General features: G+C 41.7%; 1 protein-coding gene across 2 annotated transcripts in view; it reads right to left on the bottom strand.

Moving 5' to 3' along the window:
- LOC124802950 (centromere/kinetochore protein zw10 homolog) overlaps positions 1 to 26164 on the bottom strand; it is a 209946-nt gene that overhangs the window by 29794 nt on the left and 153988 nt on the right. Inside the window, exon 10 of one of the 2 annotated variants that reach the window (XM_047264040.1) lies at positions 22123 to 22234. The exons of the other annotated variant lie outside the window; for it this stretch is intronic. Within the exon in view, the coding sequence (XP_047119996.1) occupies positions 22223 to 22234 (12 nt within the window). The 3' untranslated portion in view covers positions 22123 to 22222. Of the gene's footprint in view, positions 1 to 22122; positions 22235 to 26164 lie in introns of those variants that run through there. 2 annotated transcript variants of the gene reach the window in all.

Genomic DNA, 26164 nt, shown 5'->3' with positions numbered 1-26164 from the left:
GAAAGAGTAAGGAAGACAGTGAGATGGAGAAGAACAAAGAAAGGAACCAACCAAAGGAAGGAAGAAACAAGAAGAAGTGAAAAACCAACCGCAAATATAGGTCCGTCTCTGGACGCAGGCGCTAACTACCCCCTTGAGGGGGAGGGACTCCTTTTAGTCGCCTCGTACGACAGGCAGGAATACCTCGGGCCTATTCTAATCCCTGGACCCACAGGGGGCTCAGGAATGGATGAACACACAGGTAAGCACAAGCAGAACAACATGTGTTGCCAGACTGATCACAGTGTTGTCAGCCTCATTACTTTTCTCACCCACCTCGTAAACGAAACCCCTTTTTAAGAACACATCCATCCACTTTAAAATCGCATTCAAACTACTCATAATAATGCACTTTCAGGATGCTGACAGGTTGTAGAACTTGGAAATTATAGTTCCTCAATTTCTTCACAGACGTTTCCTGATGCTCCAATCCAATCACAAAACTTTACAACACAAGACAAAGCGATTATTTACTATGTGGGATAGGAACTTTTCCTTGAAACCTTCCTCCACACAAGTACCACAACTACGAGGGTCACTCCAAAAGAAATGCATACTATTTAAAAAAAAAAAAAAAAAAAAAAAAAAAAAAAAAAAAAAAAAAAAACCAACTATCTTTTATTCTACATGTTTGAAAGTTTTACAGTGTGTAGATACATCCTTCAGGGACAATATTTTCATTTCTCCACATAATTTCCATCCCTCTCAACTGCCTTATACCATCTTGGAACCAGCGCCTGTACACCCGCATGCTAAAATTCTGGATCAACCTGTTGGAGCCACTGTTTGGCAGCGTGCACAAGGGAGTCATCATTTTCAAACCTTGTTCCACAAAGAGTGTCTTTCAGTTTCCCAAAGAGATGATAGTCACATGGAGCCAGGCCAGGACTATAAGGCGGGTGTGTCAGTGTTGTCCATCCGAGTTTTGTGATCGCTTCCATGGTTTTTTGACTGATATGTGGCCGTGCAACAGCAAAACATCCTGCTTTTGCCAATGTGGTTGAACACAACTCAGTCGACCTTGAAGTTTCTTCAGTGTTGTCACATATGCATCAGAATTTGTGGTGGTTCCACTTGGCATGATGTCCACAAGCAAGAGTCCTTTGGAATCAAAAAACACCATAGCCATAACTTTTGCAGCAGCAGGTGTGATTTCGAATTTTTTTCTTGGGTGAATCTGCATATGCTGCTCCATTGATTGCCTCTTCGTCTCTGGTGAAAAATGATGGAGCCATGTTTCATCACCTGTCACAATTCTTTCAAGAAATTCATCTCCACCATTCTCGTACTGTTCCAAAAGTTTGCTACATACTGTTTTTCTTGTTTCTTTGCGAGCCACTGTCAACATTCTGGGAACCCACCTGGCACAAACCTTTTTTAATGCCAACACTTTCAGTATTCTGCAAACACTTCCTTCCCCTACCCCAACGTAGCGTGACAATTCATTCACTGTGATGCGTCTGTCAGCAGTCACCAATTCGTTAACTCTCTGCACATTGTCTGGAGTGTGTGCAGTACGAGGCTTGCTGCTGCGAGGACAGTCCTCAATATTGCTGTGTCCGCTTTCATCACGTAACCTGCTTGCCCACTGACCAACGGTACTGCGATCGACAGCAGTATATCCATGCACCTTTTTCAACCTCTTGTGGATGTTTCCCACTGTCTAGTTTTCACAGCACAGGAATTCTATGACAGCACGTTGCTTCTGACGAACGTCGAGTGTAGCAGCTATCTTGAAGACATGCTGTGATGGCGCCACTCACGGGAACAGGTTGAACTAAGTTTGAAAACGAGCAGGAAGGATGTATCTACACACTGTAAAACTTTCAGACATGCAGAATGAAAACTGTGTTTTTAAAAAAATAGTGTGCATTTCTTTTGGAGTGATCCTCGTACATTTCCTGCTGCAGCAAGTGGTGATTAAGGATCCGACACATCCGAATTATTTTAAAAAGTAAGGTATGTAAACATATGATGCATGTTTCCATGGAGGTATAATAAAGGAGATGGCACTACAGATTTACACTGTCCAGTGCTCTGAAGCTGCTGCCGCCGAGTTAGATGCCCCATAACACCAGCGGACTACAGTTTACGTTTGCTTCTTAGTGTTAATTTGTGTCACGGGTACATAAGAGTTGTTTTAAATAGAAAATGTTACAGTGCATTCTTGAGAAACACGGCATCTGGAAGGTATTTTCAGAATTTTTGTGGTCTTAAATACATATATGATCTAGTAATATGACATATTTTGCCTCATTTCAAACAAATGAGGAGAGAAGTAGGTGACATGAAAAGGCTGATCTTGTAATCCATCATTTTCCTTAATACTGACTGATGAAATTGATGTTCGTCCTATGTCTCTTTCCAAAAATGTTGAGAACCTATTTTGCTACACTTGGTTCATTTGCAGTCTTTCCTTCTCACAGTTTTCACCCAAAGAACTTTTCAAGTTGGACTGATGGGAAATCTAAAGCCCAATAACAGAAATAAAACTATTACAGTAAACAAAACAGAGCAACCAAAATTTGTATATATAAAAGACAATATCATAAAAAAGATGGATTGCTACTCGTCATATAGTGGAGAAGCATTTTGGGTGGTGGTGGTGGTGGTGGTGGTGGTGGTGGTGGTGGTGGTGGTGGTAGTAAGGAGAAGGGTAAGGCAGGGAGGGGGAGGGATAGCAGGGTAGGTGTGGGGGACGGTAAAGTGCTGCTTGTGAGAGCATACAGGCACGAGGTGAGGAGAGGGTAGGACAGCTAGGTGCAAGTAAAAAGACTGTGGGTGCATTGGTGGAATAGAAGGCTCTGTTGTGTTGGGGTGGGAACAGAGGAGGAGACAGGTGGGTGAAGGACAGCGATTGACAAGGGTTGAGACCAGGAGAGTAGGGGAACATAAGACATATTGTAGGGACAGTCACCACCTGCGCAATTCAGAAAAGTTGGTGCTGGTAGGAAGGACCCACATGGCAGAGACCGTGATGTAGTCTCTGAAATGAAGAACTTTATGTTGGTCAGCATTTTCAACAACTGGATGGTCCAGCTGTTTACTGGCCACAGTTTGCCGGTGGCCATTCATAAGGATTCAACTTATTGGTTGACATGGCCACGTAGAATGCACCACAGTGGTTGCAGCTTAGCTTGTAGATCACATGACCTTTTATTGTGCCTGTCTGCGACTTGACATCTCCACTATATGGTTAGTAGCAATCTATCCTTTTCATAATACCGTCATTATTGCAACCTGAATTTTTCATTGTTTAAAAGACAATATCACTTAAATGAGTCCACTTACAAATGAAATGTGATTCCTCTAATTTTAGACTACGATCGGAATGATCAGTACACCCATAAATGATGCAAGCTGGCATTTTTTATCAAAACACTTCCACCAGAATCTAATATCTGGGGAAACTATGCAGGTGTCAGCTTCAAGTTTGCGACATCATGACAGCTTCCCTTATTATCCCTCTGTGCAGGTTTCCTACTTTTTGTATAAAATATTTGTAAATTGAATTTAATTTCATAATGAAGTACTTTTCCAATAAAAAGTGAAATACCACTTCTGTGTTTACCTTACACTAACAACCACAACTGTAAACCATCACTCCAAACAACAAATAATTAGCTACTGATGAGACAGGTCATGAAAATTTTCTTCTGACTTTCGTTAAAATAGTGTCCTATGGAAATCTCCACTAACTCATCAAATGAATGTGCTGACATTCTCCCGAAGCTTAAATATTAACACTGTAATTTCCTAAAACATTTTACAGTGTGTGAAATAACTAGTTTGTATCACAGTCAGCAATGGAGGGATGTATCCAGAACCTCTAATTTTTCTGCATTCTCTTTATTTTAATGTCAATCACAAAGCTACTAGCTCTTCCGTGTAATACTAAGTGCAGACTGAAGAAATTCATCTGGTGTGTCTGCTGGTGTCTTGTACTGCCACACCTGAGTGTTGCCAGCACAACTATCATGGTGTCCCAGTGCAGTAGGATGTCCCAGTGCAGTAGGACCTTTAATAGTATTTGTAGATTCAGAGAAAACTTTTGACAATGTTGGCTGGTTACACTATGAGATTACAAGGTAGCAGGGATAAAATACGGGAATGAAAGGCTGTCTACAGTTTCTATAAAAACGAAACAGCTGTTATAAAGAGTCAGAGGGCTTGAAAGGGAGGCAGTAGCTGAGAATGGAGTGAGAAAAGGTTGTATCCTATCACCCATGTTATTCAATATATGCGTTGAGCAAAGTCAGAGGGCTTGAAAGGGAGGCAGTAGCTGAGAATGGAGTGAGAAAAGGTTGTATCCTATCACCCATGTTATTCAATATATGCGTTGAGCAAACAGTAATGGAAATCAAAGAGAAATCTGAAAGGCAGTCAAAGTTTTGGGAGAGGAAATAAAAATTTTAAGCTTTGTCAATGAGACCGCAAGTCTGCTGGACAGAGCAAAGAACTTGGACAGCCAGTTGAATGAAATGGATAGTGTCTTGAAAGGAGGTTACAGGTTGAACATCAACAAAAGCAAACCAAGGATCATGAGGCGTAGTCGAGTTTTGCTATTTGAGCAGCAAAATAGCGGCAGTGGCAGATATAGAAAGGATATAAAATGTAGACAGTAATAGGAAGAAAAAGGTTTCTGAGAAAGAGAAATATGTTAAATTTTAATACAACTTTCAGTATTCAGAAGTCTTCCCTGAAAGTGTTTGTCTGGATTGTAGCCACGCAGGGAGTGAAATGAGGATGACAAACAGTTCAGACAAATAGACAATATAAGTTTTGAAATGAGGTGTTAGAGCAGAATGCTGAAGATTAAATGGGTGGATTGGATAACTAATGAAGAGCTGCTACATAAAACTGGGGAGGAAAAAAAATTATGGCACATGATGAAGTTTCTGTAGTGATCTGATAAAAAGTTGTAGAAGGAGAGTGAAAGTAGGTCCAAGTAGATGTAGATTGCAGTGGTTATAGACAGATGAAGAGACTTGCACAGGATAGACTAGCACGGAGAGCTGGATAAAATCCAACAGTTCTAGGTTATTTTGAATGTAATGATTGGCATACTAACAAATATACTAATCAAAAAAACCTTGTCACTTAATGCTAAAATATGTTTCACAAGATGGGAACATATTCTATGTTGCTCACACACTTATATTTAATAGTTCATGACCAGGCCTATAAAACACTTACTACTTTTTATAACAAAAGGTTGTGAAACTCAAATTAGTGTAACTTGCTGGAATCGTACGCTGAAATGACGGATAGAGTAAAAAATCTGTTAGAAGTGACACTTGTTTTAAGCATGGGGGCTTTTTCCAAGAGTAATAAAAGTTTTCAAAACCATTTCAAGAACTGACTCCCACTTCCCACAGTAAAGTACCTTTATCAAAAGTTTTGATTGGCACAAAGAGTGTGCTGTGAATGTTAAGGAATTTGCAAAGCTCACAGGAAAGAAGTCTTATTTGCCTTCAAACTTACTGGTAGACTCAATATAACTTGTCACTCCCAGCATTGACAAAAGGGGGTCTTTTGGACTCACATTTCAAAAGACAGGCATTTTTAGAGGGTTTGTGTTACGGATGTCCCTGAAAAGATCTTTAATTGAGGTGTTACAGCGAATTCTAACATAACTGTAGGAGAAATGTCACTACTGGTGACAGACACACATAAAACTACAAACACCGTCTAAGCTTTTGGAACTAATAATTCCTTCCTTGAGGTGGAGATGGAGAGGGTTACTCAGACACCAAGTTGAGAAGGATACACCTGTAGTGTAATTGTGTCTCTCAATTTTAAAATTTTCTCAAGAGAATTTTCCTTTTGATAAGAATAAAGTTTTCGAACAGTTTTTGAAGACCCAATTTGGAACAGTTTTGATATAATGAGTTCAACTCTTGCAACTTCAGCTGTTACTACTAATGCCAGTACAAACATGATAACTGTTAGTAAGTTTGGGAGGAAGAAAAAATTCTTTTCAGAAGAGATGAAATTTTGATGGCATGCACAAGCAATGTTATACCCAAAACTTGCTAGTTTCACAAAGAAGTATTTGTGTGCAATGGCTCATCACTGCAGCATCAACAGAAATAATTTGCCCAAAATCAGGTCATATATTCTCTGACAAACATGCCACACTAAAACTGAAACAAAAGAGGAAAATAAAATGAAGACTTCTTAAATAGCAATGCAAACTTGGGGAAAGTCATTAATAGATAACTTACACAGAAAGATATGACATGTAAAAGTATATACATTGTTTGAAATTAGATGTAACCTTACGGTTTATATTCATGATTTGATGATTTAATGCATTGTGAATGAATAAAGAAATATTTTGTAACTGAAGGTGGCTTTCATTTGTCACTAAAAAATGTAAAATGATTTAAAATGTGCATTTCTTTGGCAAATAATTGTCTGAGGTTCATACATCATTTTTACTTGCTTTGATATTGATTCAGAATTCGCAATGAATTTTTTTTTTAGTTAGAATTCTTTATTTACCTGTTATCTACTTTTATGGAACAGAAAAGAACTATTGCTTACCCTTTGTAGCATTGGCAATAGTTAAGCGAACTGTTGTACAAGGTACTGATGATTGCACAGTTTGGCCCCATAATCGACAATCACCACCATTATAATGTTTCAACAAATAAAAAATGACAGATGGTTTGTGTGAAATGTGTGTACAAAATGATCTAAAATTATTTAGGGGTCACAACAATCAGAGCTAACAGGGGATGCTCCTGACGGTGGCAGCCATATGCCGACAGCAGCAGGTATGGGGCTGCATATATTACATAGATCACAATACCACAATTTAATACGAATAACTATTTATTACAGAATTTAGGATAGTGAGTAGTGTTCGATTAGATGGATTACTGGTAAGTGCTCATAACATATTGGTTCTTAAGGACTTGCAAATTTGCTCTGTGTATGCTTGTAATTCATCAAACATCAATAACTTTGAATATTTTCAGTTATTGCAATGACTTATTATCCGAATTAAGCAATAATTTTACCAAAAATTGGAGGTCACATACAGAAACTATATATTTGCAAGAAAAGATTGAGGAGGCTAAATTCTAAGTACTGCCAACAGACAGAAAACTATCCAAGTTTTCAGAACAGTTAGTTCCTTCATCAGTGAGGACAGAGAGACAAGTTGCAAGACTAAAAAGGGAGTGGGAAGGGGGCACAGATTACACTGACAATAGATTGACAGGGACCCACTTGTGAGGATGAGGGGAGGTAAAATTGAAGGGGCAGGAGTCAAGAGAATATGAGGTCAAAAATAGTACACTGCAAAGCCAGAATCAGCTCAGAAATGATAGGGGGGGAGAGAGTGTGATGAAAAAAATAGAGTAGAGGGAGAATTGGGACAGAAAGTCAGTACAAAAAAAGATAATTACAAAAAAATAAAATAAAATACTGAGCTAAGAAATGAAAAAATACTAACAATAGGAGAAAAAAGGATGTATGTTAATGGACATTAAGTCGAGGAGGGTGGCAGGATGAAAGGATATGTAGAAGAACATGTTCCCATCTGTGGGGGTTCAGGGAAACTAGTTCAGGGAGGGAGGATCCAGATTGCCCATGTGCTGTAACAAACACTCGGGTACCTCTGCCAACTGCCATGCGTTCTGCATCTAACACTCCCTGTCTACAGCTCAGACCATCTTCCTCAATCTACATTTCATTGAAGTTCACATCCACACTTCAGCACATATAATACCAAATTCAATAAACAACAATAATTCCACTATGACAGCTGTGAACTCTTCCACATCAAACACCCACTTCCCTACAGCACAGGATAAATGTAACTGCTGCACCACCAAATCCCTAAACACCAATACCAACAACCTGCATTTATACCTATACCCATATTCTAAAAACCACTGTGAAGTGCACATCAAATGATACTTCCCATAATACCAGTTTTCAGAGCTTCTTTCTGTTCCATTCACATATGAGTCACGGGAAGAGTGGCTACTCAAACACTGCTGGGTGTGCTGTAATTAATCTTAGATTGTGCTCATGATCCCTATGGGAGTGATAATTAGGGTGTTTCAGTATATTCCTAGAGTCATCACTTGAAGCTAGTTTTCGAAACTTTGTAAGTAGGCTTTCTTGGGAAAGTTCACATCTGTCTTCAAGCCTCCACCATTTCAGTTTCTTAACTATCTTCACAACACTCTACCACATGTCAAACAAAGCTGTTAATGCTAGTGCTGCCCTACTTTGTGTTACTTCAATATCCCATGTTAGTCCTGTCCCACAAGTGTGAGCTGCATCTTTTTGAAAGCTACCTCCTTTGTAGACTGATTACATTTCCCTAGTATTCTGCCAATGAACTGAAGTCTGCCACTTGCTTGACCTACAACTGAGTCTACATTATCATTCTATTTCATTTCTTTACAAATTGTTACATTCATCAATCAATTGTTAATTAAATAGAAAAAGTGGTTTAATTTTTTTAAACTGATGTGGTTTCTCAACTTTATATTTTATATTCACTGACAGCTTAGTAATGATTATTAAGGTAGAATATTTCAATTTTATACCTACCGGTAGCTTATTAATGATTATTAAGGTAGAATACAAGACCCATTCTGAGCCCCTGTGCCTCTAATAATTATCTTGTACTACAATTCTGGATGTTACCTTATTTAGCTACAGATATTATTAACGACCACTTGCACCAGGATGTAAAACTCCCAAGCTTTTTTTACAGTGTCTCATTGTAAGCTCTGCGAAATAATTTTGCCACTTGCCTTCGCAATACAAATACTTCAGAAGTTATAGATGCTATGCACGAGAAGATTTTCTGGCACGACAGAACAACAAATGATGGGCATTTATGCTGTTAGATATTAATAACTGCAACAACAATAGTAATTATATACTCAGTCCTGAAGAATACTACTTGGTAAGACAATCAATTGAGCACCTGATATATTCGATAAAAAAGGTGCCAGAATCATAACATGGCATTTTACGCCAATTTATTTTAATTAAATTTATCAAATCCACAAATTTTTGATACTACTTTAACGCACCAGTGGCTAGAAATAGCTTTTTTGTATTGCACTGAAGTAGTTGTACTAATAATAATAATAACAATAACCAAAAATATAACAATTCAAATTCAGAACAATGAAATCAAATTATAATTTCAACTGTGATAAGCAAATTCGCACGAGAACCACTTTGTCACTCTCAGTGCGTGTTCAGCCACCCTGCCCACCTCCCCCAGACACACACAACCTCCCCTGATTTAATTTGACTATACTTTATTACCTTTGTTTAACTTTTCTTGATTGTTATTTTATAACTCCTTTTCAAGACACTACTCATTCTGCTCAACTGGTCTTCCAAGTATTTTGCTGTCAATGACATAATTACAATGATATCAGGAAACCTTAATAGTTTTGATCACTTTTATCTTAATTTCATTATCTCAAGATTTCTCCTTAGTTTCCTTTATTGCTTGCTTAAGTACAGACCGAAAACATGGGGTATATGTTGCAACCCATTGTTAAAAGAATTTTCTAAGTTTGCAAATGCTATAAATGTGTAACTTTCTTTCTTAGGCCTACATTTTGACATCATCGTACGGTCAGTATTAACTTAAGCATTCTTCAAATTCTCCAGAATGGATTCAACACATGTCAACTTCTACCAATCTATACATTTTTCTACAGGTAATTTGTGTTAGTGTTTCTTAAGCAAAACTTTTTAACTAATGGTCTGCTTTCTTTGGTACTGAGACTATTACATTCTTCTTGAAGTCTGAGTATTTCAGTTGTATATAACATCATGCATATTAATAATTCAGACAGAAAGTAGTCTCTTCGAGGTGCCTTGTTGTGATTTAAGTCTTGCAGCACTTTGTGAAATTTCTCACAGTGTGAATGACAGACTCCAGCTCATCATTCATTTCCCACTGCATTTTCACAAACCTGTCTTCAAATTAATTTGCTTTATACAGCTCTTCTATAAACTCTTTCCACCTTTCTTGTCTGCCCTTTTTGACTAGTAGAGCTCTGTTTTCATATACCTGTTTGTGTTTTCTCCAAAGGGCTCTCCAGTTTTCCTACATGTTGCATCAACCTGTCCTACAGCCATACTTGCTTGTAAAACTTTGCATTTGTCATCTAACTATTCCTACTTTGCCATTTTGCACTTTCTGGCAATCTAAAATTTATTAGACGTCTATACACCCTTTTGCCTACCTCAAGTGATTCATTTTTATATCTTCATCTTTCAAGAATTAAATTAAATATCATACGTGATCTCCAAGGAGTTCTTCTGGGACTTGTCCTTTTGTGTAATTGTTCCTCTGCTGCCTTCTCTTAAAGCTACCCATTCTTCATGTAATGTACAGGATGTTTCAAAAAGATTTCATAAGACTTTATGTTCTGTATGAATAAAGATAGAAATTGTGGTAAATTTTAAGTTACGCATAGGACCAAAAACATTTTATTTTCATATGAACCATGTTTTCATAAGTGTATTTATTTTAGATGCATGCATGTAAAACCTTTTCATACTTCTTACAATTACAGTTAGGATCAATGTTTTCATTCATCCCTCACAAATGGTCATGTTCTTTCCATTAGATGCATTATAAATATCAAGACAATAGTCAAACTCATTTCTTACTTTTGCAAGACCTCTGGACACACTGCCAAGATGCTGTTGCTATGCACGGTCATGATTTACAAAAAGTTGTTGGAAGGGACATCGCATACACAGTTTTTCACAAAGTCTCACAAAAACAAAAATAACGTACTGTATTGTGAAAACATGCTACCATGGTGCCCAATGGTGTAGTGAGAGATCCATACCTCATTATGGCTGATCCACCATTGAGGCAGCCCATTGTTAAGAAATGCTCTTACATGCAGGAGCCAGTGTAGTGGTCGTTGACAAATGATATTTTCATCATGTTGTCATAACTGAAAACATCACATCTCCAAAATAAGTGGGTATGTGGTTCCTGTAATTACTTAGTCCATAAAAAAAGAACAAGCTATAAATTTTTTCCCGGGACACAGTAAAAAACACATTAAGCTTTGGAGACTATCTCTAGTGCTTGATTTTGGTATGTGGCTGCTGTGCCCCAATGTTATTAGATTTTAGATGTTCACTTTTTCATTTAAATGAATGCAGCCCTATCGTTGAGTACGTAACATGAAGTAAATGTTACCTTCTATTTCAATTCCCAGAATGAATTTACAAAACATTACCAAAATGAAGGGCTTGTAATGATTGAATCTTGTATGGTTTGAAACAATAATGTCACAACAAACGACATGTCAGACACATGAGAAATTCAAAATTGCCGGCATTGTCAGAGCTTCACCCTCCATTGCCGGTGGCAAAATGGAGTAGAGCTGACAGTTGCAGATTACATATACCTGTGTACCAATGACTGAAGGCTTTCTCGTAATCACTGCCGCTGTGGTTCTCTCCTGACTAACTGCGACAGTAGTTCGCTACAGCACGGGAATCTACACTGAAGAGCCAAAGAAACTGGTACACCAACCTAATATTGTGTAGGGCCCCCGCAAGCACGCAGAAGTGCCACAACACGACATGGCATGGACTTGACTAACGTCTGAAGTAGTGCTGGAGGGAGATGACACCATGAATCCTGCAGGGCTGTCCATGGGGTGGAGATCTCTTCTGAACAGTACAATGCATGGAATCCCAGATATGCTCAAAAATGTTCATGTCTGGGGAGTTTGGTGGCCAATGGAAGTGTTTAAACTCAGAAGAGTGTTCCTGGAGTCACTCTGTAGCAATTCTGGACATGTGGGGTGTCATACTGTCCTGCTGGAACTGCCAGAGTCTGAGAGAATGCACAATGGATATGAATGGATGCAGGTGATCAGATAGGATGATTACATACGTGTCACCTGTCAGTCATATCTAGACGTATCAGGGGTCCCATATCACTCCAACTGCACATGGCTCACACCACTGGAGAGCTTGAACAGTCCCCTGCTGACATGCAGGGTCCATGGATTCATGAGATTGTCTCCATACCAATACACATCCATCCACTCGATACAATTTGAAATCAGAGTCGTCCAACCAGGTAACATGTTTCCAGTCACCAACAGTCCAATGTTGGTGCTGACAGGCCTAGGCGAGGCGTAAAGCTTTGTTTTTTTTTTTTTTTGGTTTGTGGTTTTAGGGCGCAAAACTTCTATGGTCATTAGCGCCCAGCCCGTGACGTAGGAAACAGGAATAAACGAAAGTTAAATTCAGCAGCAATGGGAACAAGGTCATAAAATTTGAGAAACTAAAGGCAGAAGAAATGCTTAAAAATCCACTATAGAAAGGGGTTGTTTGTCGCCAAAAAAAGCTTCAAATCACTGACATCATTTCACTGTCACTAATAAACTGTAGAACGCGGTCAGCTGAGCGCGTGTCATCTGCTAAAATCGACGATAGATCAGGCGATAGCTGTAGACGGGAGCGTAACGGATTAAAATAGGGGCACTCAATTAAAAGGTGTCTGACCGTCCACAGCTGAGAGCAGTGGGGACAGAGTGGGGGAGGATCACCGCTTAAAAGATGTCGATGGCTAAAAAGACAGTGCCCTATCCGGAGTCTAGCTAAAATTACCTCCTCCCGACGACGCGTTCGGGAGGAAGAGGTCCAAGCGCAAGGAAGGGCTTTCACTTCCCGCAATTTATTATGGGGAAGTGTTGACCAATGCGCATGCCATAAATGAGCAACTTGGCGACATAAACCACTCCGTAGATCGGTAAACGGAAGAGTCTGAATAGCTGGCCGAGGAAGAGAGACTGCAGCCTTGGCCGCAATATCGGCCGCCTCATTCCCACAGATACCAGCGTGTCCCGGGAGCCAGAGGAACGCCACTGAGACGCCCCCCAGGTGGAGCAAGCGCAGACAGTCCTGAATCCGGTGGACCAGAGGGTGCACAGGGTAAAGAGCTTGGAGACTTAGGAGAGAGCTGAGAGAATCTGAGCAGATTACGTACTGTATCCGCTGATGGCGGCGGATGTAGTGGACAGCCTGGAGAACAGCGTAAAGCTCCGCAGTATAAACCGAACACTGGTCGGGAAGCCGAAAGTGATTTGGGGTGTCGCCAACAATATAGGCACTCCCTACACCTAACGATGTTTTCGAGCCGTCGGTGTAAATAAATGTGGCTTCCGGCATTTGTGCACATAGAGCAGCAAATGCCCGACGGTAAACAAGTGTAGGGGTACCATCCTTGGGAAATTGACATAGGTCTCTGAGCAAGTCGATCCGGGGACGGAGCCAAGGCGGTGCTGTACCCCAAGTTGTCAAGAAGGTTTTAGGAAAGCGGAAGGAAAGAGAATGGAGCAGTTGACGGAAGCGGACTCCCGGGGGTAATAGGGAGGAGGAGCGGCCTGCATACCCGACATCAAAGGAGGCGTCGAAAAAAAGGTCATGGGCTGGATTAGCAGGCATGGAAGACAGATGGCTAGCGTAACGACTCAGAAGGACTGCCCGCCGATTGGACAGCGGAGGTTCAGCAGTCTCAGCATAAAGGCTTTCCACAGGGCTGGTGTAAAAAGCTCCAGACACTAAACGTAATCCACGGTGGTGGATAGAGTCGAGACGCCGAAGAATAGACGGCCGAGCAGAGGAGTAGACTATGCTTCCATAATCCAATTTCGAGCGCACTAAGGCGCGATAGAGGCGGAGAAGGACCACTCGGTCCGCTCCCCAGGAGGACACGGAGGGTGTTAAGGGAACGCAGACAGCGAGCCGAAAGATAGGAAACGTGGGAGGACCAGCACAGTTTTCTGTCAAACATAAGACCCAAGAATTTAGCGACGTCGGAAAACGGAAGGTTGACAGGACCTAGATGTAAGGAGGGCGGAAGAAACTCCTTACGTCGCCAAAAATTAACACAAACGGTCTTACTGGGTGAGAAACGGAAGCCGGTTTCGATGCTCCACGAATGGAGGCGATCGAGACATCCTTGAAGACGTCTTTCAAGAAGGCTGGTCCGTTGAGAGCTGTAGTAGATCGCAAAATCGTCCACAAAGAGGGAGCCCGAGACATCAGGAAGGAGACAATCCATAATTGGATTAATGGCAATGGCAAACAGTACAACACTCAGCACGGAGCCCTGGGGTACCCCGTTTTCTTGGGAGAAAGTACGGGAGAGAGTAGTGTTCACCCGCACCCTAAATGTGCGCTCTGCCATAAATTCGCGAAGAAAAAGGGTCAGCCGGCCTCGAAAGCCCCAAGAGAACAGTGTGCGGAGGATGCCTGTCCTCCAACAGGTATCGTATGCTCTCTCCAGATCAAAAAATATTGCTACCGTTTGGCGTTTCCGGAGAAAATTGTTCATGATATAAGTGGAGAGAGCAACAAGATGGTCAACGGCAGAACGATGCTTTCGGAATCCGCATTGGGCTGGTGTTAAAAGACTGCGGGATTCCAGCCACCAAGCTAAACGGTAATTCACCATACGCTCCAAAACCTTACAGACACTACTCGTGAGAGAAATGGGGCGATAGCTAGAGGGGAGATGTTTGTCCTTTCCAGGTTTCGGAACGGGAACGACAATAGCTTCCCGCCATCGCCTGGGAAAGGTACTGTTGGTCCAAATTCGATTATAAAGGCGAAGGAGGTAACGCAGACTATGGGTTGATAAATGCAGCAACATTTGGACATGGATACCATCCGGTCCTGGAGCGGAGGAGCGAGAAGAAGAGAGGGCATGTTGGAGTTCCCGCATGGAGAAAACAGTATTGTAGCTTTCGTGATTTTGAGAGGAGAAAGCAAGATGTCACACTTCCGCTGCACGTTTCTTCGGGAGAAACGCTGGCGGGTAATTTGAAGAGCTCAAAATCTCAGCAAAATGCTGACCCAATGAGTTAGAAATTGCGACGGGGTCCACTAAGGTGTCATGCGCGACAGTGAGCCCAGAGACCGGGGAGAAACTAGGCGCGCCTGAGAACCGTCGAAGCCGACTCCAAACTTCCGAGGAGGGAGTGAAGGTGTTAAATGAGCTAATAAAGAATTTCCAGCTTGCTTTCTTGCTATTGCGGATGACGCGACGGCATCGCGCACGGAGGTGCTTATATCGGATACAGTTGGCCAAAGTTGGATGGTGACGGAAAATGCGAAGAGCCCGTCGCCGCTCACGTATTGCGTCACGGCATGCCTCGTTCCACCAAGGAACTGGGGGGCGCCGGGGCAATTCGGAGATGCGTGGTATTGAACGTTCCGCAGCTGTGAGAATAACGTCGGTAACATGTGTGACCTCATCGTCGACGCTGGGAAAGCGACGGTCATCGAATGTCGCTAGAGACGAAAAAAGTGTCCAATCGGCTTGGGCAAACTTCCAGCGTCGCGAGCGCATATATGGCAGTTGAGGCTGCAGTCTAAGAACACATGGAAAGTGGTCACTGGAGTGTGTATCATCAAGGGCGAACCATTCGAAGCGCCGAGCTAGCGGAACAGTACCGACCGCAAGGTCCAAATGAGATAAATTTGTCGTGGAGGCAGACAAAAATGTGGGGACCCCAGTGTTGAGGCAGACTAGATCCGCTTGGTGGAAGACGTCTAGCAATAGTGAGCCACGTGGACAAGGATGTGGAGATCCCCAAAGTGGGTGGTGGGCATTGAAGTCCCCAACCAGCAAATAGGGGGGTGGAAGCTGATCAAGAAGATGAAGGAGAGCAGCTCGTGCCATTGGTGTGGACGATGGAATGTATACCGTACAAAGAGAGAACGTGTATCCAGAAAGGGAAAGACGGACGGCGACAGCTTGGAAGGAAGTGTTTAAATGGATTGGGTGATAATGGAGAGTATCATAGAGCAGAATCATGAGTCCTCCATGGGCTGGAGTGCCTTCAACAGAGGGGAGGTCATATCGAACGGACTGAAAATGAGGTAGAACAAAGCGGTCATGGGGACGCAGCTTTGTTTCCTGAAGACAGAAGATGACCGGCGAGTAGGATCGTAAGAGGATCGACAATTCATCCCGATTGGCTCGAATGCCGCGGATATTCCAGTGGATAATGGACATAGGGTGAACAGAAAATGGAGGAACGTGACCAAGGGTGCTGTCAACTCAACGACTGCTCAGAGCTTGCGACCGACAGCATGGAATGGCATTCAGTCGAAGGCAGAAGATCCTGATCCATAGGTTGGTCAGGAGCAGCTCCTGCCACCAACGATCGGCCAGTTGACCGGCCACCAGCAGTGCGCCTCGGCGACACAGAAGACGGCCGAGGGCGATTTCCGCCAGGTGGTGCTGTAGATGGGACACGCCTTGGCGGAGAAGGAGAGGAACTGTGTTTCTTCGTAGCCTTCTTAGAAGTATGATGTTTAGATGAAGGAGGAACCAATGGTTGTGAAGTTGCGGTACGTAAAAACTCTTCACGAGAATGCTCTTTTTTCGAAGACTTGGCGTCTGACTTTTGGGCTCGAGATTTAGCAGAACCCAACGAAGTGTGAGCCATAGAGTGGGCAGGCGAAAGGGGTGAGGTTGAACGGGCGATCATTGCGCTGGCCGATCTGACGACCGTGGTACTAAAGGTGAGGTCGCAAGTCTGCGTGGCCGCCTCCTTTGTTGGTCGAGGAGAAGCAAGGACAGTGCTGTATTTATCTTTCTGAGGCACGGTGGGCTGTCGACTGGCGAGTAACTTTCGAGCAGCAAAGGTCGACACCTTTTCCTTCATTCTTATTTCCTGGATGAGCTTTTCATCCTTAAAAATGGGCCAATCTCGAGAGGAAGCAGCGTGGTCACCCATACAGTTGATGCAGCGAGGGGATGGAGGTGGACAACCACCCTCATGGGCATCCTTGCCACATGTAACACATTTGGCCGGATTGGAACAGGACTGGCTGGTGTGATTGAACGGCTGACATCGATAGCAACGCGTAGGGTTTGGGACATAAGGGCGAACGGAAATTATCTCATAGCCTGCTTTGATTTTTGATAGGAGTTGAACTTTGTCAAATGTCAAGAAGACAGTGCGGGTTGGAATGATGTTCGAGTCAACCCTTTTCATAACCCGATGAACAGCCGTGACGCCCTGGTCAGACAGGTAGTGCTGAATTTCTTCGTCAGACAATCCATCGAGGGAGCGTGTATAAACAACTCCACGCGAGGAATTTAAGGTACGGTGCGGTTCCACCCGGACAGGGAAGGTGTGGAGCAGAGAAGTACGCAGCAATTTTTGAGCCTGGAGGGCACTGTGTGTTTCCAACAACAGGGTGCCATTCCGTAATCTGGGACAAGACTTTACAGGACCCGCAATTGCGTCGACACCTTTCTGAATAATGAAAGGGTTGACCGTGGAAAAGTCGTGACCTTCGTCAGACCGAGAAACAACAAGGAACTGTGGCAACGATGGAAGAACCGTCTGTGGCTGAGACTCAGTGAACTTACGTTTGTGAGCAGACATAAAGGAAGGTGAGGAAACCATTGTGGAAGAATCCCCCATGATTACCGGCGTCTCCGATGGCGCGCTCCTCCCTTGTGGGGGCCCTCACCGAGGGCACACCCGCCTTAGGTGATTGTTCACACCTCAGGTCACACCTCCCGACAAACGGACGGAGGGACCAATCGGCACTTTCGGAAGGTATCAGCTCGGGTAATCACCCCTCCCTGGGCCTGGCCGTTACCAGGGGGTACGTACGTGTCCTACCTGTCTACCCGGGGCGGGGAATTACGCGTTACCCCATCACCGGCTACGCATGGAAGTGCGTGGGTCGGCCTTCAGACACGCACAGTGAGGAAAGAAGAGAAAGGGAAAGGAAAGAAGAGGGGGTCTCAAACGCCGCAGCGGAGAAAAGGGCAAGGAGAAGAGGGAAGGAAAAGAGAAGGACAGAGGAAGGACGAGGACTTGCAAGTGTAAGAGCAAGGAATTTGGAACAGTTTCGAGCGTCCGTCTCCGGACATAGGCACAAACCATACTCCCAGAGGGGGAGAAAGGGAAGGAAAGAGCCAGAGGTGAGGGGGGGGGGGCGAAGATGGGGGACGGGGAGGGATGCGGAAAGGGAAGGGAAGGTATGCAGCCCGGAAAGGAAGGAGGGCCACATTAGCTCGGGGTCCTGTGCTCGCTACGCACGTGTCCACAAAAGAGTTGTGGACCCCCTGGGGGGGTAAAGCTTTGTGTCGTGCAATCATCAAGGGTACACGAGTGGGCCTTCAGCTCCGAAAGCCCATATCGATGATGTTTCATTGAATGGTTCACATGATGACACTTGTTGATGGCCCAGCATTGAAATCTGCAGCAATTTGCAGAAGTGTTTCACTTCTGCCAAGTTGAACGATATTCTTCAATCATCACTGGTCCCATTCCTGCAGGATCTTTTTCTGGCCACAGCGATATCAGACATATGATGTTTTACTGGATCCCCAATATTCATGGTACGCTCATGAAATAGTTGTACTGGAAAATCCTCACTTCATCACTACTTCGGAGATGCTGTGTCTGATCATTCACCCGCCGACTATAACACCATAATCAAACTCATTTAAATTTTGATAACTCGCCACTGTAGCAGCAGCAACCGATCTAACAACTGCGTCAGACACTTGTTTTCTTATAAAGGCGTTGCTGAACTCAACACTGTATTCTGCCTGTTTATGCGTCTATGTATCTGAATATGCATGCCTAGACCAGTTTCTTTGGTGCTTCATTATAGGAATCTTGTTGAAATTACTGTCATGCTTGTGGATTTCTAAGGCTTCCCTGAACAAGCAGTTGTGGTAACTCTTCTCCACAGCAAGAACGTCCATGTTGGCAAATGTTATTCCGTGTTCAGTCTCACGTGTGCTCTTCCATGGGTGATTTCTCCACCTGATCCAGCCTGAAATGCCACCACTGTTCGGTGATCTGGTGTTGCTTTATCATGCCGTCATTCCAGCGTGTACAGGGAATGCAGTATACTTACCACATTTCAAGTGGGTCCCTTTTATTCCTGGCCGATCTGAGATATTCTTTGATCTTGTTTTTCTGTATAAAAATTGTCTTACATCATGACTGTGCAACATATGGCTGGTTCTGTGCACCACCCTGGGAATGTATGGCAGGAAGGCTGAACCCAGTCTTCCGATATGTCACTTTGGCGAGTGTTAGACTTCATGACACTTCTTATGTAAATTGTGGTGTACCCATTGGTCTTTATAAAGCTTTCAGTATATCACATGTCATGTGCTGCAGTTCACATATTCATCTTACGCATGCTTCGTGCGTATTAATTACCCCTCTTTTCTGTCTTGGGTGGTGACTTGACAGTGTGTGCAGGTACTGGTCTGAGTATGTCGGTTTTCTATACACACAATGTCCCAGGTTCTCATCATCCCTTGCACCAGCACATCTAGAAAGGGTGCCTCCTAGTAAATTTTAAGTTGGCATGGTGACAGTTCTCAGATATCTTACGAAGTCACCGAGCTGTTCCTCAACCTGCTCAGGTATCAGTGATGTAACTGTATCACACCATAGGTTTATAGGTTTAAGGTGACAAGTCCAGCATCTGTGTTTCAAAATATTCCATGAAGAAACTGGCCACTACTGGACAGAGGGAGCTGCCCATGATGATGCTTTACCACTGTTTGTGGAAACAGCCATTCCACGTGAAATTGCAAATGGTAAGGTAAGCACAAAAGTGCTTAGTGATGTCATGTGGGAAAATGCAACTATTATGCTCTAGAAAATCACTGAGTGGCATGTTGGTAAACAAAGAAACAACATCAAAGCTGACCACGAAGCAATTTGTTGTAAGTTTTAGTTTCTTCCACTTTGGAATGAAATGCCTTGAGACTTTTAGGTGTGTGTCAGTCTTCCTCACATGTGGCTGAAGTACAGAGGCCAAGTGTTTCATCAGTTTACGCGTTGGTGAGACAGGAGCACTTATGACTGGTGTTAGTGGAATAGTTATCTTTCAGGATTTTTGGTAATCCGTACAGCCTAGGGGGAGTACTACCTTTCTGCCACACACTGCCAGGGTTGTGGACAGAATCTACTGCATGCTGGGCAAAAATGACACAAAGGCTATTTTTAAATGGTAAAGAAGATCAAAGAGTGTCATACATCAGCAAATGACAAAAGTGATGCCACTTGCAATATCATACTGCATTCCCTGTACATGTGAAAAAGTCTATGTTGGAATGACTGTATGATCAATCAACAGCAGGACATTGGAGGTTGGGACAGATGGAGAAATCAGTTGTGGTGGAATATGCTTTGTGTGAGACCAATCACGTAATAAAATTTGCCAACACAGAAGTTCTTGCTGTAGAGAACAACTAAGAAGACCACTTGTTCACAGAATCCTTAGAAAGCCACACATGACAATAGCTTCAACCAGAAAGGAAAAAATGCTAAAGAAAGAATGCAATGATCAGTCATGTGTAACATAATAAAAAGGCAAGTGAGAAAAAATATATACCTTACATTACCCAATGTGGTCACATCAAACTTGTGATTAAAACTCATATATCTTTCAAATTTAAATACCTAGCCGCACCTATAAATGTACTGAGAAGAAGAATCAGCATACGTAACAGAATATGAACATGCACTGAAGTTATTGTTTACGAACTACAGCAGCACCCACGGTTTGGCACCTTGACCAAGAGCACCGAGCACCCCCCGGGTGGGCAACTAGTTAATTAAGCCAAAGTTTATTTTGGATGAATATAGCACAGGAGCATGTCATTACACCAAAACTGGTACATATAGACATAAATACACTGTTAATACTTTAAGCTACCAAATAATTTATAAAAAGTAAACTAACAGTGTTAGTAGAAAATACACATAATTATGCCAATACATCGAATTGTAAGAGGATACATATGAATATAAAAGCATAAAAAATATTGACAAATATAAGGCCACACGAAATTTAACAAAACAACAATTTTACTTAAAATATAAAACAGTGACACAGAAGGAAGTAGAAAGAACAGCCACCTATAGAGGATTCACGAAAACAACTATCAGAAGGCACTGCAAGCCACCATAAAAAGTGCCACACTTTAAATAAAATTTTTAGAAAACTAAAATATAAAACTTTATAAGCAGTTAAAAGCAAAAATGTTTGCCATCCCATCATGACATAAATAAGAGTGTATAGAGCATATAATCTAACGACTATCTGCCTAGTTACATACAAAAAAATTACAATGAAATTGCACACAAACACATGAGTGAGATGGTAACTAATACTCCATAGTAATTGGAGTCACGAACGATGGCAATTGAGTTTGGGCTTATTCTGCGCACCTACGTCACGTATTCTCCAACAGCCAATGAGCACTCAGTAGTGTTCTGAGCGCTCTGCTATGAATCCCGTAGCGAATGCGAGCATTAAATGTGATCGTAGCATGCTATTTAGTGAATTTCAATTTCATTTGTTGTGATTTGTCATTGCCGATTGTGGTGGTAAGTTATAAATTCTGCATAAGCAAGTGAGAGACATAACTTGCAGGATATATGCTTTCTCCAAGCAGAAAGCATGTGCATGCACATACCGCAATTGTTGTTTGGAATCTTCAATAATGCAATGCCCGTCCATGCCTCGACATGCATGAACTGCCATAATTCGTGGATCACACTACAGACAAAAGTAAACGTAAAAATGGTAAAGAGTATGTGGCTCTACCATACTATTGTGTCATTAGTCTCAAAATTGCTGCAATTTTTAAAATAGTTAAAGTAAATGTTTCCTTGTCTACCAACAATTTGGAATGTGTGCTATCTCATGAAGTTGATAAAATTAATTTTATGCATGGATCAGGGGTGTATAAAGTTTCTTGTCTGGATTGTAACACAGCTACACTGAACAAACAGGGCATAAAGTGGAGGTCTGCTTTGCTGAACATGTTGCCATAGATAGAAAGGATGTGGCGGAGAAGCCCAACTTTGCCGCTCACCTGATTAAGAGTGAACATTGTGTTGCATTTGTTGAATCACATAGAAGACCATTGCACCGTGCTGGTGAGAAGATGCGAGATTTCTGCCACCACAGATCATCTGGAATTCATCTGCTCAATGAGCATACTTATTTTTAAAACACTCACTTTTGGTAGTTGTTTGTGGACCATTTGTTAGATGGAGGTAGGCGTCATAACTGTGCCCCTCTCCTTAAACCTCTCCAGTCCTTTTCCTTCACCCCTCTTCCTTCCCCTTCAACTCTTCTGCTAGAAAAAGAAACAACTGGCTCCGAAAGCTCGTAAAAGTTAAATCCTTTTGTGTGTGTGTGTTTCTTTGTTGACACTTGGTAATTTTTTATCTGTCCATTTATATTATACAATCTGTAGTGTGTATTATATTTGAGCAGGTTCTCTCCTACTTTATGATACACTTCTTTGCATGTTAGTTCAAGTGTATTTCTTACATGCTATAATTACCACATTTTCTTGTTGCATTTATATCAAGATGGCATGGCAAACATTTTTGCTTTAAACTGTTTCTTGTAAAGTTTTATATTTCAAGTTTGGCACTTTTTACAGCGGGATGTCCATCAGTGCCACCTGTTAAGTTTTTGTGAATCGATTTGTATTCACATATATCATTTTCGTGTGTCCCCTCCAGATAACCATAGTTCCACATCCTTGTTCTTTTCTGTGTTACTGTTTCATATTTTAAATAAAATTGTTGTTTTATTAAATTTCCTATGGCCTTGTATTTGTACAAGATGTGCAGTTTTGTTTGTTTAATGCTGTAATATGCAAATGTATCCTCTCCGACATTTTATAATTGATTTTTTGGTATATTGACATATTTACATCTATATTTGTATTAGCACTGTTAATTTACTTTATAATATTTAGTAGCTTCTAAGATTAACAGAGTATTTACACCTATATGTACTAGTTTTGATGTAATGACATGCACTTTTTTGATATTTTTACAAAAATAAATTTTAGTTTGACTATTTGCCTCCATAGAGGGCTCTCTTGATTGAGTTGGCCAAGCTGCTGTTGCTGCTGTAGTTTGTAAACAATAGCGTCAGTTGATGTTCACATTTTGTCAGATGCGCTGCTGCTTTTTCTCAGTGGGTTTATAGATGTGACTATGTATTCCAATTTGAAAGATTATGTGTTCAGGCTCAAGTCTGATGTAACTACAATGGATGATGTATGGTATATATTTTTCCCATTTGCATTTTTACTGAGTGACATTGTCTTCTATATGTTTGTATGTTACTTGTTTCTGTTACTTCCAGCAACGATGACAACTATTCTATAGTCAAAATTGATCCACAATAAATTCAGATTATTCATGAAAGATCGGTGTATTTTTCCATTTGTATATCCAACAGTTGCTGCAAATGGGAGTCCTATGGATTCCAACAGGGATAGAAAGAGAAAAGTCTCAAGGTAAACGGCTCCTTGATTGCTGTGCTGCAGCAAATGACCACTGCAGGTAGCAAGGGGAGAACCACAACAGTTGTGATCACAGAAAAGCCTTCGGATATGGGAACGACAGGCACATATAATCTATGACTGTGAACTCAGCTTCAGTCCACTATCAGCAATGGAGGATAAGGCTTCCATAATACCAGCCACTCATGTTAGTAAAAGTCAGAAAAACCATTAAAATGCAAGTCGGGTGCGGAATCCAAGACAGAAACCAACATGTAGTTTTTTACGTGAGAAATGGTTCAGTCTTGGATGCCACGAGAAGTAGATTTCAGTAGGCTGGAAGAAAAACTCTTTTGAATGTCTTTTACATCTAAAATGAGCACAAATGGGAGACCTGTGGATTCTCCTGCACACAAATAATCAGTAATTTGAAACTGCTGCTCTAAGCTATAGGAAGGGCAGTGTCATGCTTTTGATGAAAACCATTCTACACTGTTGTAAATGAATTGAAACTGTTGAAATGGCAAATGCATAATGTCTTTTGTTGCTATGTTATGTGAGGTGCACAAGGGAGAACCCCTGCCAGCAACAGCGTGAAACTGTAACTTGCAACTGGTGCCAAAATAAAATTTTCGGTTCAATGACTAACTTAAAATTAACCTCAAGTTTCTCTCTTAATTCATGTAGAAGTTACAGTCTTGTGAGATTGGATGAATCTCTTTGAAACAAGCTGCATTTCTTTCACCCAGTTCAGTTGGGCATAATCCAATACCCCCTTTGAATCTCTCAGCAACCCTTGGTTATTTTGACTTATCCAGGTCCCATCTCCTTAATTTCCTACCTTTTGGCAATTCATTCAGCTTCCAATGTTTCCATCTCTCTTCCGTGTAAACAACTTTTCTTCATGATTTTTGAACCAAATGTATGCAACGGTTAAATTCTGCTCTGTGCAAGATACAACAGCTTGGCTTCCCCTTTCAATTCCTTTCCCACAACCCATGTTTTTCCCTAATCTTCTCCATTTTCTCCTATCGAATTCCAGTCCATTATAACAAATTTTTATTCCCTTAACATACTGAATAATTTCTTTCATTTCTTCATAAATTTTTTCAGTCTCTTTATAAGCAGATGTAGCAGGTATACATGTTTGTAACACTGTGGTTGGTAGTAGCCTGTGTCTATCTTGGCTACGGCAATCAGTTCATTATACTGTTCATACTACTTTTTCTCAAATTCCTACATTCTTGTTATTATTAGACTACTCCTGCATTACCACAATTTGATTTTGTGTTGATAATCCTATTTTGTGTTGATAACTCTGTACACATTTTAAAAGAAATCCTGCTCTTCTCACCACTTCACTCCATTAATTCCCACAATATCTAATTTCAATACATCAATTTCTCTTTTCAAATGTTTTAACAAACTTTACTAATTAAGTGATGTAATTTTCCAAATACATACCTGTAGAATGCCAAATATGCTTTTTCTGGGGAGTCCCCACCCAGGATTTCAAATGGAGGACTACTTTACTCTGGAGTATTTTAACCAGGGGGACGCCATCATCATTAAAATCATACAGCAGAACTGTGTGCCTTCAGGAAATATAACACCTGTAGCTTCCCCTTGCTTTCAGCTGGACTGGTCTACCAAGAGAGCACAGTCATGTTGCCTAAAGTTACAAGTTCACGTCAATGAGTCATCCAGAATGTTGCCTTGTAAATGCTGTAAAGCTGCATCTGCCCATTCCTCTTCCAACCCCCTTTACCTTCAGGAACCGTAGGATCATAATACTGGGTGTGGTGGAGCAGATTGCTTGTTTAGAAATTCAATTAAAAAAAGCAGACATATATTTAATTCTTTGAACACAACATTAACATTTTATGTTTAAACAGTTTTAAACATGATATCAGGCAGACAGCATCCATTATTCTCAGTATGCTGCATTAATCGAACTCTTTCCAGCATATTGATGGATACATTGGTGACAACATGATGAATGTTGTTCTTCATGCGGGCCAGGGTCCTAGGATGAACGTCGTAAACAACTGATTTCTGATAGTACCATAAAAAATAGTCACAGAGGGCTAAATTTAGCAACTGTGATGGCCAGTGCAGATTACCCCTCAAGGAGATGAAGCATCCTGTGAAGTGTGGCCACTAAACAGTCATTAACAAACACACTTTGTGTGCCATGGCACCGTCCTGCTGAAACCAGGCATCTTCCACATCCACCTCATTGAGTGTTGGCAGGAAAAATTCCTGAATCAAGGATTCCTGAATCATGGATTAACAGTCAGAAGTCACTGAAACTGCCTGTTGGTTTTATTCGAGAATCCGTGGACCAATTATTCCAACTCGTGATAGCAAACACCAAAAAGTTACACATTGTGAAAGCTTATTTACAGATCCCACAAGATGGAAGTGAGACTCTTCACTAAAGAAAACAAGTGTGTGTCATAATGCATGCCAAAAAGCAACTCACATGCATTTTCTTGAGCAACAGAATCATGTGGATTAAGTTCCTGCCCCACAGCCAATTTGTAGCGATGAAATTTTACTTCTTTTTGAAGGATTTGCCTCAGAATGAGCAGATAACCCAACAACAACTGCATGTTTGCTGGCACAGAGCTGGGGGCATCTCAAAACAGAAAGCCTTAGCAAGTGAATATTTTGAGGTGACCTTGCTGCTTGTGGAAGCCCAGCCCCTGCTTCATATCATATCACCAGTTTTCCCTGAATCTGTTTACCCATGACACACTC

Source organism: Schistocerca piceifrons, chromosome 6 (genome assembly GCF_021461385.2).
Source record: "Schistocerca piceifrons isolate TAMUIC-IGC-003096 chromosome 6, iqSchPice1.1, whole genome shotgun sequence".
In the NCBI taxonomy this organism is placed as follows: Eukaryota; Metazoa; Arthropoda; class Insecta; order Orthoptera; family Acrididae; genus Schistocerca; species Schistocerca piceifrons.
The sequence above is the reverse complement of the archived record's forward strand: the minus strand, read 5'-3'. Positions and strand labels throughout refer to the sequence as shown.